This window comes from Hemiscyllium ocellatum, chromosome 34 (assembly GCF_020745735.1).
Source record: "Hemiscyllium ocellatum isolate sHemOce1 chromosome 34, sHemOce1.pat.X.cur, whole genome shotgun sequence".
Classification (NCBI taxonomy): Eukaryota; Metazoa; Chordata; class Chondrichthyes; order Orectolobiformes; family Hemiscylliidae; genus Hemiscyllium; species Hemiscyllium ocellatum.
In genome coordinates this window covers 17070813-17088750 of record NC_083434.1, presented here as the reverse complement: position 1 = coordinate 17088750, position 17938 = coordinate 17070813, and the positions used below count along the sequence as shown (strand labels likewise).

The 17938-nt window shown below is 38.9% G+C and overlaps 1 protein-coding gene across 2 annotated transcripts in view; it reads right to left on the bottom strand.

The window, feature by feature from the left end:
* Positions 1–17938, bottom strand: part of anln (anillin, actin binding protein) — a 100182-nt gene that overhangs the window by 77815 nt on the left and 4429 nt on the right. For both annotated transcript variants that reach the window (XM_060850058.1, XM_060850059.1), the window contains exons 2-3: positions 8266–8413; positions 3395–3637 (exon numbers count right to left, since the gene is read on the bottom strand). In XM_060850058.1, coding sequence (XP_060706041.1) covers positions 3395–3637; positions 8266–8413 — 391 coding nt within the window. The remainder of the gene's footprint in view (positions 1–3394; positions 3638–8265; positions 8414–17938) is intronic.

The following is a 17938-nucleotide window of genomic DNA, read 5'->3' as shown; positions in this document are numbered from 1 at the left end:
GCGGAGGAGGTTGAGAGGCAACTATACAGAAATGTATAAAATAATGAGGGGTATAGCTAAAGTTAATGATAGTTTTCTTTTACCTAGGATGGGGGATTTCAACAATGGGGTGGGGAGCATTTAAGGTGAGAGGAGAGAGATTTAAAAGGGGCAAATTTTTACACAGAGGTTGGTTCAAATGTGGAATGAGCTTCCGGAGGAAGTGGAGGATGTGGGTTCAATTACAATTTTTAAAAGACAGTTGGGCAAGTACATGAATAGGAAAGGTTTGGAGGGATATGAGCCAGGAGTAGGCAAGTGGGACTAGTTTAGTTTGGGATTACGTTCAGCATGGAATGGTTAGACAGAAAGGTCTGTTTCCGTGTTGTATGATTCTATGAGAGAACTTTCAAGTGAAAACTGTTATTCAGTTCATAGTTGCAATTATGGACACTGCCCTCTGCTGTCAAAAATTAATAATTACTATCTTTGAAAATAAGGCTGGGTCATACTTTTGCTTTGGACTCATTTGTCACTTGTGTATCTTTCACAATAAACAGTCATGCAGTTTCACTCAAATCATAAACTTGCATCAATTTTCTTGTTCTCATATTTGTAGAGTTTAAGATGTATATTTTGAAACAATAATCCTTCAATGACATAAATTATAAGTACGCAGGGCTTTATGGACGGCCCTATTTCAAAATCTTGAATGCATCTTCCAGGGTTAGCATATCGGTGAAGTGATGAAGTCGCACGTGCCAGTTGCTTAGAATAAAGAAAATGTGTGATCTTTTAGCATGGAAACTTTTCCACTGTAGTTACTACACCATTCTGGATGATCAGGATTTTTTTCCGTTTAAGACCTGCCATAAGCATATTGGAGGAAATCGAAGAATTGAAAATTAACCCATTTGCCACATTATGACACCTTTTGTGGTCATCAAGTAGGATATGAACATGGAGCTTCTGGATCAGAGGTAGGGACACTAACACTGTGTCACAAGACCTAATTGAAGGACAGTCAGAGGTCTGGTTTTTCATAAGACAATAAAAAACATCCTTTTCAGTCCACAAGGGATGTAAAACATCCAGTTTTCAAAATAAAGGAAAAGGAATTATTCTGGTAACGCACCCAAAACTTATCCCTCAACTAATGTCGAAAAAGATTTCTATTAGTTATAGTACCTTGTTGTATGCAAATTCTCATTTCCTACATTTCTATTTAGACTAAACCACAAAAGAATATTTCAGCTGATAAAAGGCATTGTGATGTCCTAAGGTCACGGAAAATACATTATCAATGCAAGTTTTTATTTTCCCCTTCGTTCAAACATGATCAAGTCACACCAATAGGCAAGTTCTTTACCTATACAAAAGCTTGTGAAACATTAAGCATTCTCTTTTCTATTCCCTTAAGAGCTTGAAATATAATCAGCACAGTCTGGCTAATGGAGCTTTAAAGGAAAGCAATTGACTTTATTTTTAATATTAAGTAATCCATTGATTTCTTTGGTTTATTTCTTTGAGAGAAAGGATAGCAATCAGAATAATACAATGACCTTCCATGACCTTGCAAAGCATTGCTGCTGGCAGCTCTATTGAAACCAGTGTCACGGTTAAGCAGTGACTGCTGCAGATATGACATTCACTGAAAGCGAAGGATTATAGCTGGATGCGAGGCTAGATGCAAGTGACAGAGAAAAGAGGTTAAGTGTTGGGGATTGTAAGGAAGAGGAGTCAACAATGTCACTCTCAACAGCTCCCTTACCCATACTTATCACAGTTCATTATAAGACGATGTCATGACTCATCATTCACTGGATTAATACTACCATTAATTTCCCACTTAAAGGCCTTAACTGGTAACTAGAAGAGACAAATGTTCATTGAACATCCATCATGGAATTAATCGGGGTGGGAGGGATGGCAGAAAATTAGCCCTCAATGTTGAGCCAACCTGCGAATAATTCTCAGCTCGTCCACCTACACTATCCCATCATCATCCACGTGCTTATCCAAGCATTGTTAAATTCTCCATAATGTGGCTGAGTTAACTACATTGGCACGTAGGGCATTCCACAACCTTACCACTCCCTGAGTAAAGAACCTGCCTCTGACATCGGTCTTAAATCTATCACCTCTCAATTTATAGTTATGCCCCTCATATAAGCTGACATCATCCGAAGAAAAAGCCTTTTACTGTCTACCCTATTTAATCCTCTGGTCATCTTGTATGTCTCTATCAAATCCCCTCTTAGCCTTCTTCTTTCCAATGAGAACAGACCCAAGTCTTGCAGCCTTTCCTCATAAGACCTTCCCTCCAGGCCAAGCAACATCCTGGTAAATCTCCTCTGCACCTTTTCCAAAGCTTCCACATCCTTCTTGCAATATGGTGACCAGAACTGTACACAATATTCCAAGTGCAGCCACACAAGCATTTTGTATATTTGCAGCATGATATTGCACCTCTGGAACTCAATCCCTCTACCAGTGAAAACTAACACACCTTATGCCTTCTTAACAGCACTATCAACCTGGGTGGCAACTTTCAGGGATCTATGTACATGGACTCCCAGATCCCTCTACACATTCACACGACTAAGAATCTTTCCATTGACTCAGTACTCTGCCTTCCTGTTATCCTTCCCAAAGTGCATCACCTCACATTTAGATGCACCTCTCAGCCCAATTCTGCAGTTTATCCAAGTCCCCCTGCAACCTGTAACATTCTTCCAAACTGTCCACTACTCCACCGACTTTAGCATCATCTGCAAATTTACTAATCCATCCACCAATGCCTGCGTCTAAGTCCTTTATAAAAATGACAAACAGCAGTGGTCCCAAAACACATCCTTGTGGCACACCACTAGTAACCGGACTCCAGGATGAACATTTTCCATCAACCACCATTCCTGCCTTCCTTCAGAAAGCCAGTTTGTAATCCAAACTGCTAAAATCACTCTCAATCCCATGCCTCTGCATTTTCTCCAACAGCCTACCATGTGGAACCATATCAAAAGCTTTACTGAAAAGTCCACATATACCACATCAACAGGCCTACCCTCATCGACATGCTTGGTCACCTTCTCAAAAATCTCAATGAGGTTTGTGAGACATGACCTGCCCTTGACAAAACCATGTTGACTATCTGAAATCAAATTATTGCTTATTAGGTGATTATAAATCCTCTTATAATCCTTTCCAAAACCTTCCCTCCAACAGAAGTAAGGCTCACTGGTCTATAATTATTTCTATATTTTGTTTGAATAAGTGAGGCAGCCAGAAGATTATGCAACACTAAAGTTGATAACATGCCACTTGTTGCTGGAATATTCAGAAAGGGATAGTTGTTCTCCAAAAAAGTAAATCACATCGAAATATATGTGAAATATAATGTGTAATTAGGCCATACCATAACTGTCCCATTGGAGTCGTTGTTCGACCAATGCTTGCATTCGATTCTTCACAGAGGATACTGGAAGTGTATTCTGATTCACACTTTGCTGGTCCTGAACCCCAATTAATGTAACAGGTTGACTTGGAGGATGTTGTAAAAGAGGAATTTCCAGCTCTTCATTCTCTGCCTCAGGGATGGGAGTTTCCATTTTATCTGAACAGCGTCGTTTGGATGGAGAAGGCTTGGTTGACATTTTTACTACATTAAAAAAAAAACAAAATTTTAAAAAAGTGAAGAACTCTGCCACTTAAAGGAGAATAAATACCATCAATTGGGAAATGCAACAAGAGGAGAGGATATATATTTAAAATTGAGTTAACTTTTAATCACAAGATTAGATTACAGCCCATAAAAGGTGCCATTTGGCCCATTTTGCCTGCAAAAATGGGTTAACTAAGCACCATTTCCTAGTGCCAATCTCCTGCTTTATTGCCAAACTCTTGCACTTTAAAAAAAAATCAAAATAATCATAATCAGAGCTCTCCTGAATGCCTCAATTGAACTCAGTGCTCAAAATCATGCTTGATTCCTGCTTTTCATCCAAAGGCCAATCTTGTTTTTGTGACTTTTCCTTCTAGGATTCTCTCCCTAAACTACTTTACCAGACTACCTTCTCCCACCTTCAAATTTGCCCAAAGGATTGTCTCACCCTGTGGGAGAGCTGTCCACTTTACCGTCCATGCCATCATACAGCTGTAACCAGTGTCACCTATCCTGATTCCATTTTCCTTTAACACATGCATCTTCACTCATCTGTCCAATTTGGATCATTAAGTGTTGACATTGACCTTTAAAGTGAATTCCATATCCCAATAACTTTTGGTTCAAAGAAAGTTGTTCCTATTTTCTGTTCTAAATATATTACATTTTATGTTGTAACCATGGCCTCTCACTCTTGATACATCATGGACTGGGAACAGTTTACTTCTATCCATTCCGTTCTGCCTTCTTAATTGCTTTAAACTCTTCCAACTTTTTGCTCCAGAAATCTCTATTCTTCTGATATTTCTTGAAAACATCATATTTAAATCTAATACCTAACCACTGATTCATTTTATCTGAAAAGATCAGATAAAGTTAATCAATGGTTAGACATTACATTTAAATACACTATTTAACTAAATGTACATTCTACTATGCTGCAGTACACTGCATCAACATGTTATGCCACTGAGCATCCAGCACATCAGAATTTCCACTTAAAAATGGAAAAAAAGACAAGCAGATCATTCAGTCAATTGGCTCAGAGCTTTAGAGGCATAATTTTATCCGATACATCTGCATGTGGTACAATAGGTTGTATTGTTAAATCCAAAATGACAATTAGGAGTTTTGATGATCACATTGCCTTGGGTTTCTAAGTCCAATATAAACTGGCAACAGTAGTGGTTCAAAACTAAACCAGAGGACTCCTGCAACTTTCCTTCCACTGACTCAACTACTGCAGTGAGTGCAAACTGTTCTTTACTTGTCAATTGATTTCTGATCAACACAAAGTATATACCCCAATAACCCATTGCATTAGCCTGAAGTAATCATCTTTCATTTAGAACCTGGAAAAATATGTTTTGAAGTCTAAGTACAATATCACATCTACCACAGCTCACTACTATATCAAAGCTGTGATGGAGCTTGTTCAGAGGGGACCTTTTCCCTTCTGAACTCATCTTGGAAACTATCCATCAAGTTATACTTGTATTGTTAACCTTTAGGTTTATGACTCAAAACCAGTTTGATTACTTAAGATGGAAGTAAAATAAAACTAACAGTCCTTAAAATTACTAGTGGCTCATTCATCATCCTGTTTAATAAAAAAGTACTACAAAAACCTATTTTCCCCAACATTGGTAACTTACCAAATGCCTCAATTTACTATTAATACATCAAGGTTTCTTTCCTCATTTCCTTAAGTAATCTGTGATATTTTTTTAAAAAACTTCTATTCTTAGTTCTTTCAAGCTTCCTTCTCAGTTGGATCAACATCATAACATTGTTATTTGAGGAGGGTATGTTATCAGGTCTTTTCTTGTGAATGTCCAGAATGTTTATATCTTTGAAGATTCTTATCAGTGACTATCTTCATATGTTATACCTCATCTCGGTTGCTAGACAAAAAAAAACAAAAGAAAGAGATTGCTCTTTCTTTCATCACCCTGTGACATATTCTTGCATGTATCTTAAAACACCATTCACTTTTTACTTACAGGATTTATGGAGGTTATTTTCTCACTAAATCATTTTCAATTTGCTTATTAATTCATTTACAATTTTTTAAAAAATCTTACTTTGCTTCTTACTTGTCTTGCATACTCAACATTGTATTTTTAACCAACCTGTTCAGTCATGATATCACATACCTCTGGGATTCGAAGCCAGGCCTTCTGGCCCAGAGGTAGAGACACTATCTAATTAATGCATCTCAACAGCCCTAAATTAAAGTGTTCCACCAAGATATTTTAAGCATTTTATCCAGATATGTTGTTAAGACATACTTCTAGATTGGGTGACTCTTGAATCCAGGTCTTCTTGCTCAGCAGCAGGGAAGAGTACCACAGCATGTCAACAGCCCTCCTTTACAACGTTCCTCTTATTCCCTAGCGAAGTATCATTGAACAGCCTGCCTCAATTACACTTGGGTGTAATCATTATACGAGTGCCTTAATTAGATTGTAGCTTAATATTTTCATTAAAATAAAATCATGAAGCTAGTGGAGCTGTGCCTCACCATCCACTTCACCTTCAACAACATAATCTACAAACAAACCAAAGGCACACCCATGGGTTCTCCGCTATCAGGATTCATAGCAGAAGTGGTAATGCAAAGACTAGAACAGCCCTACCAACCATCAAACCGAAAATCTGGGTCCGCCCCATAGATGACACCTTGTCATCACGAAACGAAACAAAATAGAAGAGACATTTATCATCATCAACACCACCCTCACAGGCATAAAGTTCACCAAGGAGGAAGAAACCGACAACAAACTCACATTCCTGGACTCACAGTCAAAAGAAAGGACAACGGAGAACTACAAACCTGCGTATACAGAAAACCGATAAACACTGACCAAATACTTAACTACACCAGCAACCATACCAACACACAAACAAAGCTGTATCAGAACACTATTCCAACAAGCCACCACACACTGCAGCACAAACGAACTTCGGAAAACAGAGGAAAACCACCTATACAACGTATTCGAGAAGAACGGATACTCAAAAAAATACGGTCCGCAGATTCCTCAAGAACAAACCTCGACAAGCAGACCAAACACAGCCAGAAACCCTAACCACCTTACAATAATCAAAGAAGTTTCAGAAATGACAGCCAGACTACAAGACCCCTCAGAATCTTAGTAACACACAAACCTACCAACACTCTCAAACAAAAACTAACAAACTTAAAAGACCCAGTACAACCCATGGACAAAACCAACGTCATCTACAAAATTCCATGCAAAGACTGCCACAAACGCTACATAGGACAAACAGGAAGAAAGTTAGCCATCAGGATACACGAACACTAGCTAGCCACAAAAAGGCACTACCCTCTCTCCCTCGTAGCCCTACACACGGATGAAAAAAAACCCACCAATTCGACTGGGACAACACATCTATCCTGGGACAGGCTAAGCAAAGACATGCCAGAGAATTCCTAGAGGCCTGGCACTCCAAACATAACACCATAAACAAACACATAGATCTAGATACCATCTATCAACCCCTCAGAAAACGAACAGGAAATGACATCACCACAAACCCCAGGAACCCCATCCAGGACGAACATATAAATAAAAAGCAGGAGACAACAGCTTTACTTCACTTGGAGGTCACCACTGATGATGTTAGCTAGCCAGGTAATGAAACATCTGGATATCAAACCTACACATCAGTGAGCAAAGCTACACCCTAAAGAAATAGTTTATCATTAAAAATTAAATTGATTAGTATGCAGTACTCAACCTGTGAGCAGCCACAGTTAATATCATCAAAAATGGTTTAACTACACAACCATTCACAGGTTTATAACTGTAATTGTCAAGATGGGAAATCTATAAGAGCCGAGCTACTTCTGATGGTGCCTCAATTCAACAGGTTCTTAAAAAATGTAACTTTTCATATGCAGAAATGGTGGAAATTCAATGATGACATGGATAATTGGCCAGATCTACCATGCCATGAAACAGCAAAGATCGCAGAAGTTTGAACACAAGAGTTATTGGCATAATTTATAGAATCATTTGCACTGAACAGACATCCCAAATGTGACCTAACCCCAGTTGCCGGCATTTTGCCCTCTAATGACTTCCTATTCTACTTAACGTAGTGATGTTTTGAGCTGGCTCAGCCAACTTTGTCCTGAATAGACCAATTTTGCTGGAACTCTACCCCAATGTGTTCAATTGTTCCTTTATTTAGGTAAAATTAGTCCTTTTAAGATTAAATGGTCAGCCCTTTAGTAAGACTTCCTTCACACATCACAACTTCAATATTAAATCAACATTTTCATAATTACATATATAAATATCAGGTGGTGATTAATACTACCTCAATTCAAATGCATTAAAATTAAGCCATCTTTCAGCAGTTTAGGCAATGGCATGCATATTATATGGAAAACATCTTCAAATATCACGTTTTAGTTTAGATTTTAAATTTTAGATATTTGGCTAGATAAGCATTCACAAACACCAGGTATGTAGGACACCTAGCTCAACAAGAAATATTATTGCTTCTTCATAATAGAAGATTACTGTTTCTATTCACTTGTGTACTATAGAACATTTTTTGGTCAGAACCAAACACAGTAAGAAATCTTTTACCTTCCTCAGTAACTTCCAATGGTTGATTGCTAGCCTCAGACAAAGGTTCCCTGGATCTTTTTACAATTTGTCGAGCAGCTGCTGTGGGCCTCTCAGCCATCTTCTTCTGCAGATTCTCTCGCCGAGCCCGAGTTCGCTCAAGTAATTTCTAGAATAGGTAACAATTCTTGGTATTGTCCACAGTCTTGTATAAAAATGACAGATTACATAATGTAAACACTGAGCAAAAAATTGCATCACTTCATTCAATTAAAACAATAAGCTTTTATTGAGGAAAGACAAGTGAAGCACAAAAACTGCATTATTTCTAAAGTCAAGATGTGCTTGGCTAAAGCATGAATATGGGTTTGAAAAACCATTTTCAAGCACATCAGGAATTACAAGTATAAAATCACATCATTGGTCAAGTCACTTATTTACTATAGCTTGGTGAGTATTAGTAAATTCTCCAAAATATAGTAATTTCATTATCGATGTTATTTATATTACAAGTAGTTATAGCAGTGAAAATAAGTGAAAAGTAATCTCAGATGAAAAGGTCATCAAGTTATATTATCATGCCACAGATCTCTAGCAAACTGAATAGTTCCTGCATATTTTGCTTTCAAAGTTTAAATTTCCAATATATAAAGTATTTGCTTTTGAAATGCAACAGCATATCTGGCTGCCTTCAATGTTGTTTTTATTGTATCATGTTGGCACCAAAACAACAAAAAGGCTAAGTGGGAACAATGGATACATGCATGGTCCAATGAAAAATATCATCTAGAACTTCCAGCTCCTGTCGATCTGCTAACGCACATCAACTTATATTCATAAAAGCAAGTTTGCTTTATCACAAGAAGTTTTATTGTAGAAAATAAAACAAAACATTCTGTCTCTGAATTTAGAACAAAATAGAAAAACTCTGCCAGATTAAAAATGCTGAAAATAGTCAAATCAAATCACATCTCACAAATCATAGTAATAAAATGAGGGATACGGAAAGGATAATAGTAAAGTTCAAAATAAGACATAAAAACAGTACTTGGCAGCATTTGATATTTGCCACTCAGGAGGACATGGATGTTCACTGAACATACTTATAACAGAATGATAGATTAAAAAAAAGACGACAAATAATGGTGATAGAGTAGGTTCAGGGACTTGAAATAGAAGATCATCCCAGGATCTTACTGAAACTTGGAGTGGAGGTGAATTCAAATTATGGTTACTTTTCTCCAGTTAAGCCCAAGACAACAAGATATTGTTTGATTTACACATTTTCCTTTCTTTAAAATCCCATGAAAGGCAAACCATGGGTGGCACGGTGGCACAGTGGTTAGCACCGCTGCCTCACAGCGCTGGAGACCCGGGTTCAATTCCCAACTCAGGCGACTGACTATGTGGAGTTTGAACATTCTCCCTGTGTCTGCGTGGGTTTCCTCCGGGTGCTCCGGTTTCCTCCCACAGTCCAAAGATGTACAGGTTAGGTGAATTGGCCATGCTAAAAGGGGTAAATGTAGGGTGGGTTGCACTTCGGCGGGTCGGTATAGACATGTTCGGCCGAAGGGCCTGTTTCCACACTGTACGTAATCTAATCAAAAAAAAGGTGCTCACCAAAACCAAGGTTTTGAGCTCCAATTTCTGAAAATGAACCCACAGCAAAAAGGAGTAAATATAGTGTTTATTAAAAATACACAAAATGTGGAGGTGTTGCTTTGCCCCTCCATCCACACATGCACAGGCAGTCAGGTAGTTTTGATTAATCCAAAAGACATTAAATACCATTTCAAGAGAGTCACAGCTGCACAGAGGTGACTAATTGATCACTTCCTCAGAGTTGGGCCCAGTAGTTTTCTTTCTTGCAAAACATAGGCTTCTTACCATCTAATAACTTCTTTTTAAAAGAACTACAGATGGAGGGTCTGAGAAAGACTGCCAATTCAGCCTAGAGTCCTACTCTTCATCTGGTCATGAAACAACTGTCTAAGAAACCCAGGATTGCCAACATCAGCAAACTTGAATTTCAGTTAGATAATTTTCAAAAAAACAGATATTTCAGGTGTCGAGGGCTGAGCTTGGCAGACTAATTGGAAGGCTCTTAAAGCATGGCTTTAAAGCTCCCTGAAATCACAGTACAAGGTCAAATGTAGACTATTAGCAACATTTTTTACATAATAGGTTTCGGTTTCCCTCTTCCTAAACAGTAGATCTGGAGTCATATGCAGTCCAAACCAGATAAGAATAGCTGATTTATTCCTTCACTAAGCAACATTAGTCAGACTGATGGATATTTACAACAAACAATAATGATTTCACAGTCATCAACAGGCTAGCTTTTTATTGAATTCAAGTTTCACCATTTGCCAAGGTGGATTCTAATCCATGTGCTCAGAACCACTAGATTACCAGTCTAGTGGCACTACAGAATACAGGTAGTTGTAATGTTAGTTGTCATAATATCACATGACCATCTTAAAAAGGTATATTATCTAACTGGCTTAGAATCTATTTGATAACAACCTGTTATATTTGAAACTCTTCATGTACTAAAATTGTTTTCGTGTCCTAAAAAAATTTGGAAAAATTAACTTCAGGCAATCCCAAGAATCTAATGACGAACTTGTCAGCAAAGAAAAATGGTCAGAGAGGCTCATTAAATTAGTTAGTTGTATGTTACCGTTTCTGAGCATTTTATCAATATACCCAATATTTTCTCCCTCACGTACTTTTTTAATTCACTTAGTCATTTCCAGTGTGTTAGCAAGCTCCACATTGTCTGCAATATTGGTGTAAAGATGCTTTTCATGAACCTGTTACTAGTTACTAATCCTTTATTAATGACTCTTACGGGGGATCCAAGATGGCGGCGACCCAGCAAGACTGAGTCCACAGTGCTCTACCCAAAACTTGGGAAAAGTGGGCTATCCACCCCCACCACACTCACTAAACCATTTATAATAGTTGTTAACCTTAAGTAGTTACCTATTAGTACATTTAAATAGTCTAATACTAGCTGGAAAATGAGTAAAGGGAAGGGAACAGGCGGCTCTAAGAAAGCAGGGACCCCTCCCCCACCCTCTCCCTCTTCAGCTGCAACAAAGGTGTCTTCAGCTACTTCAGGAGATTTACCAATGAAGATGAGCTTTGAGGAGATGTTTGCCAGGTGGGAGGCGAAGATTGATGCTTTTATCGATGAGTCTCGGCAGAGCAGAGAAGCACTATCAGCCGAGCTGCAGAAGCAGGGCAGAGACATTCAGGAATTGGAGTGCCGAGTCAGAGAGGTGGAGTCGAAGGCCGCAGCCTCAGAGACTGGGATAAAATCAACAGCCGACCACATCCGTTTTCTCGAGAATCGAGTCCAGAACCTAGAAAACCACATTGATGACCTCGAAAATCGATGTCGTAGAAAAAATATTCGGTTGTTGGGCCTGCTCGAGCAGGAAGAGGGAGGTCAGCTGACAGCATTCTTAGAGCATTGGCTGCCACAACTTTTAAATCTGCCTGCTGGATCAGGCCAGGTAAGGGTAGAATGGGCCTACCGGGTCACAGTACGTGGGCCCGGCTCAACCCAGCGCCCACGCCCGGTCCTGTTCCAGCTGCAGAGCTATAGGGAGAGGCAGATGCTCCTGGAAGCCTCAAGAAATCTGGGAAAAGATCCCCAAGCTATGACCCACAAAGGATCCAGGATCATGCTGTTCCAGGACTTCTCCCCAGCTTTGGTCCGAAAGAGGAAGGCATTCGATGAGGCGAAGAAGCGTTTAAGGGACTTAAATATCCAGTACTCCTTACGATATCCAGCGACGCTACGCCTTAGCCACGAAGGATCCATATATAACTTCGGATCACCGGAGAAGGCTAAGGAATTCTTGGACTCTCTTAAATAAACTGTAAGAGATTGTGGACGCTGGTCTGCCTTTCCCATTATTTTGGTTTACATCCCTTCATCTTTTCTTATCTTTCCCCCTATGTGTGTATGTATATATATATGTTGGGGTGTTTGGTTAATGTTGATGGGGGGAGGTGGTTACCTTATTTTATTTTACTTTTGTTTTTAGGAGCGGGGTTGTTTTTCTTTCCCCTGTTATTTTGTGGTATTATATTTAAGTATTACGTGTTGAGATTGTAATCTTATAGTTATATATGGTATTAATATTCCCAAATATATTTAGATGTGGGTGTGGGTGGGGGTGGGGTGTTCACTGTTAACTCTAGCTTTATATTATATTTGAATTCTCCTCATTTTATTGAGGAACACCTGGGTCAAGGGTGGGGCACTGGTTGGAAGAGGGTAAGATGGACTGTGGGAGAGGAAGTGACGCTCCCTGGGAACAAGGGAGAAAATCTCCAATTCGGAATGTTTTATATTTTTTATACTTAGAAAGAGTTTTTTGTTATATTGTTTTGAGTGTATCAGAGAATCTTTACTTTTGTAAATCTTGTATGCTCCATGCTCGGGATGTTCTAGATAGGGTTTCCCCTCCCGAGGGGTCTCGGATCTGTCCAGATGATTATGGCTGAACAGTCGGTTAAGTGGTGCACCTGGAATGTCAGGGGGAGTAATTCGCCAGTTAAAAGGAAGAAAATATTATCAAATCTTAAGAAGGAGAGAGTTGATATAGCTCTCCTACAGGAGACACACCTGTCGGATAAAGAACACTTAAAATTACGACAGGGCGGATTTGATCAGGCCTTTTTTTCCTCTTTTAATTCAAAAAGCAGGGGAGTCGTTATCCTTGTCCGGAAGAACTTACCTTTGAAAATTCTAAATCAGATAAAAGACGAATCTGGACGATATATTTTGATTAAAGCCCTCATAAATGGAGAGGAATATGGGATCTTAAATGTATACTGCCCCCCGGCACACCCCTTTAAATTCATAACGGAAGCTTTTTCAAAACTGATGGCCTTTGGTGCCCGTCATACAATTATAGGGGGAGACTTTAATTGTATTATGGATCCGGAAATAGACAGGATTCCCAAGAGTGCCGCTGGAGTGTCTCCCAGATCTAGACAACTGGCGGACCTGAATAAAGAATTAGGATTGGTAGATGTATGGAGATGTCTCCATCCACAGGGTAGAGATTTTTCTTTCTACTCTAATCCACATAAATGTCACACAAGAATTGATATGTTTTTTGCCCCATCGATTTTTCTAAACTCTATAGCAACCTGTAAAATAGGTACTATAGCAATCTCTGACCATGCCGCTGTATACATGGAAACTAAGGTAAAGAACAATGGGACATCTGCTCGGCATTGGCGTATGGACCCCTTCCTGATAAAAGATAGCAAATTTTTAAAGTACTTCTCCCAAGAACTTAAAACTTTTTTAGAAATTAATACTGGTACGGCTAGCAATCCGTCAATGATGTGGGAGACCATCAAAGCTTATGCACGAGGTTTGATCATCTCCTATTCAACGACCCAGAGGAAAATGAAGGGAGAGCAACAGCGTCTGCTCGAAGCTCGTCTAAAAGCAGCCGAAACAACATACGCTGATAGACCTTCTATCACAAAATTGCAGAGGATTACAGCTCTTAGGACAGCTTTAAACACCGCGCTTACTCAAACGGCTAAAAGGGAAATATTATTTGCGAAACAAAGATTATATGAATATGGCGACAAACCGGGTAGATACTTAGCATTTCTTGCAAAGAAAAAGAAAGCCCCTCAAACTATTCCGACCATCAAGGAAAGTATAGGTACCCTGACTCATGATCATAAAAAGATCAATGCGACCTTTAAAGAATTTTATTCTGAACTATATAGATCGCAGGATTGTGAAGATAGGATTAGGAGGATGCAGTCATTTTTAAAAAATTTGACCTTCCCGGGCCTGACTCCGGAACAGGTGTCGGCCCTAAATACCCCTTTAACAGTCCAAGAAATACTTGAGGCAATTAGGCAACTTCAGAGCGGAAAAGCACCGGGCCCGGATGGTTTTCAAGCTGAATTCTATAAAGAATTTACAGGAATATTGGTTGACCCACTTATGGATATGTATAATTTTGCTCATAGTCAGGTCTGTCTCCCGCCCACGCTGAAAGAAGCAAATATTTCTCTTATCCTCAAAAAAGGAAAAGACCCAGAAGATTGTGCATCTTACAGACCAATATCCTTACTAAATGTAGACTTTAAAATTCTCTCAAAAATGTTAGCACTAAGACTAGAAAGGGTACTGCCATATATTATAAAGGAGGACCAGACGGGATTTATTAAGGGCCGCAGATCATCCAATAATATCAGAAGGGTCTTGAATATGATCCAAGCCTGTCATCAGGGAAAGATACCAGGAGTAGTAATTTCATTGGATGCGGAAAAGGCATTCGATAGGGTTGAATGGTCATATTTATTTTACACATTGGAAAGGTTTGGCGTTGGACAGGTGTTTACCAAATGGGTTTCAACATTGTATAATGACCCCAAAGCAGCTGTTATTACTAATGGGTTAAGATCGGATGGCTTCAGTGTGGGTAGGGGCTGCCGTCAAGGATGTCCTCTCTCACCATTGTTGTTTACACTGATAATCGAACCATTAGCAGAAGCCATCCGGACTGATCCTAATATAACGGCCCCGAGGATTGGTACAGGTAAACACAAAATTACCCTCTATGCAGATGACGTTCTCTTATTCCTCAGTAATCCTTTAATGTCAGTGCCTCGTCTAATTCAAGTTATTAATACATTTAGTGCATTCTCAGGCTATAAAATTAATTTTTCAAAATCGGAAGCCATGCCAATGGGTGGTCTGGCTATGATACCCCACTTAATGGACGGATCCCCTTTTCCCTTCCGTTGGTCCCTGGAGGGCTTCTTATATTTAGGTATTTTTATCACGCCAGTATTTGATCAGCTGTATAGGGCTAATTTTGTACAATTAATGGAAAGGATAAGGCAGGACCTCCAGCGATGGAGAGACCTTCCGATTTCCTGGCTAGGGAGAATAGCATTAATTAAAATGAATGTTCTGCCCCGTCTCTTATATCCTATGAGAATGCTCCCGCTGATGCTGCCAAGGCTAGCCCTACGTAAATTATATGGCTGGTTGGGCTCCTTTATTTGGAACCATAGACGGCCCCTTATTAAGCTGAAGAAGCTACAGCTTCCACAGGCAAGGGGAGGACTGGACTTCCCAGACTTTAGGAAATATCAGTTAAGCTCCCTACTAAGTTACATAGCTGATTGGGTTTCATCTGATCCACAATCAATTTGGCTGGATATCGAAGCCTCCCAAGTAAAATACCCACTTATTAACCTTTTATTTTCAGATAAGAGGAAAATCATTACAGACCACTGTAAAAATCCCATAATATTAAACACAATTAAGGCCTGGAATATAATGCGGCAAAATGAGGGTAACTCACATAAAACATCCCCCCATGCACCAATAGTAGGCGCATGGGGATTCCAACCGGGGATTACAGATGCCACCTTTAAACTCTGGAGATCCAGGGGCATCTCATGCTTAGGGGACCTATTTAAAGATGGGATCCTGATGTCCTTTGAGCAGCTGCGTCTGAAATTCGGAATACCTAATGGGGATCTCTTTCGATACTTCCAAGTTCGAGATTATATACAGAGGAAGACTACATTAATAGATAGTCTTTATAAATCAGACAGAGAACGTAATGTCTTACGACCAGCGGGGGCATCCTCCGTTAGTACTATATACCATTTGCTACATGATGGAGTCTCAGGAGACATGGATGACCTGCTTAAAACATGGGAGCAGGACTTGGGGCTAGAAATCTCTGAGGATATGTGGAATGACATTTGGGAAAATGCTAGAAGAATTGCTATCTGTAACAGAACTCAGGCTATCCAACTAAAGATACTTCATAGGGCCCATATAGCTCCGGCTCGACTGGCAAAATTTAAGGCAGGAGCATCTCCAATGTGTCCCAAATGCAAAATAGAGGTGGGTACTCTTGTACATTGTCTGTGGACTTGTCAGAAAATCCGCAGATACTGGACTAAAGTGGCAAATACCCTGACAGAAATTTTAGGAACGGAAATTAGGGTGGACCCTGTATCTCTCCTTTTGGGCTTTTCGAACCTCTCATCTCTGGATATGCATGGGAAGAGACTATTTTCTATTCTCTCTTTCTGTGCAAGGAAAAATATTTTGGTGAACTGGGTGGCTGAGGGCCCCCCTGGACTTTCAAATTGGCACAGATTAATTATGGAATATATCCCCCTTGACTTCCTCACAAATATGGTGCACCGAAAGACTGAATTATTTTATAAAATATGGCAGCCCTTTTTGAATTATATAAATGCAGATATTTCGGCTATCCTAACAAGGGCTTTTATTTAGTGAAGATTTCAGACCGGGCTGCTCCGGGGCCCCTTGGGAGAGGAATCCTGCGCGAATACGGGTTTTATTATATTTGATGTTTATACATTCCGAGCATGTAAGAGACTTAGGTATACACTCTGGTTAGTTATAGGTTAGATTAGTAGAAAGTTGAGTTTTTTTTTCTTTCTTTTTTCGTTTCTTTTTTTTTTGTTTTCTTTCTCTTTTCTTTGTTAAATTATGACTATTGTATATATGATTTAATTGTACATCAATGTTTGTATTTGAGAGTTTTGTTTATTTTTGTAAATTTGCAAAAATGTTAAATTTCAATAAAAATATCTACAAAAAAAAATTAATGACTCTTACACTCTCAAAAGGTACAAAGTATAGATAAAATCACTTCTGAAACGTCCAAGCTGATATTTGAAACTTTCCAACTGTGCAATTTGGCAGTTAACAATCAGCTGCCTTCATAGAATTTGTATATCTTGAAACACATACCAAGTCTACTAATCAGCATTGCAGCAGAATATTTCATTTAAGCAGCTGAATCTCATTTCTCAAATATGCACAATTTGGCATGTGACTCAAAGTTCAAATTCTATTGGAGAAACTGACGCACTGTCCCATTAATTCAAACTACTAGGTGAGAGATATGTATGAATTGAAATGTTTCATTTGCAGCAGTGTCTCCTGCCCCTTAAAGATTGAAGTAGTATCTTAGTTTTTTTAGGTGGCCTTTAATTCACAATTATATATCAAAAGATACTATTACTGGAAATACAAGATGTTTTGAAACGAAATTACTGCTTCTTTACCCAAAACGTTAGAACAGAAAGAGGAAAGTGAAAACAAATTATAAAAATTACAACTCACTGATATTACAACATAATTCAGGAAAGCCAAAATATAGATAAACCATGTAGACTACAAGTCTGACCCCTGATTGTGATGGCAGTCCAAGTATGGCAGGATGACCGTTATAATTGGGCTCAATGCCATTTTGTTAATTTAAAAAAAAACGTTAAAACAAACAAATGCTCCCCCTCTATCTGCTGGACTTACATAGAAATCATAGATTTCAGGTGAAGCCAGAAAGCTTCAGCTAGAATTCATTGAAACAAAGATTGAATAGAATAGCAAATTACAGCAGTTGAGCACAACCAGCACTCATTGAACCATGTACATTTTTGGAAGGGAAACACAAGAATAGAATTTGATGAGGAGCAGATAAATTAGTACTAAATTTGTGCAGTGGAAATAAAATTAAACCTATTGAATGGTTTACAAGAAGCTTATAGAAGTAATATATACATGTAAAGTAGTAAAATATTTCTGTACAAAAGTATCCAGTAATGACCTGGTCTTAGACAAGGGGAAAACCTGCTA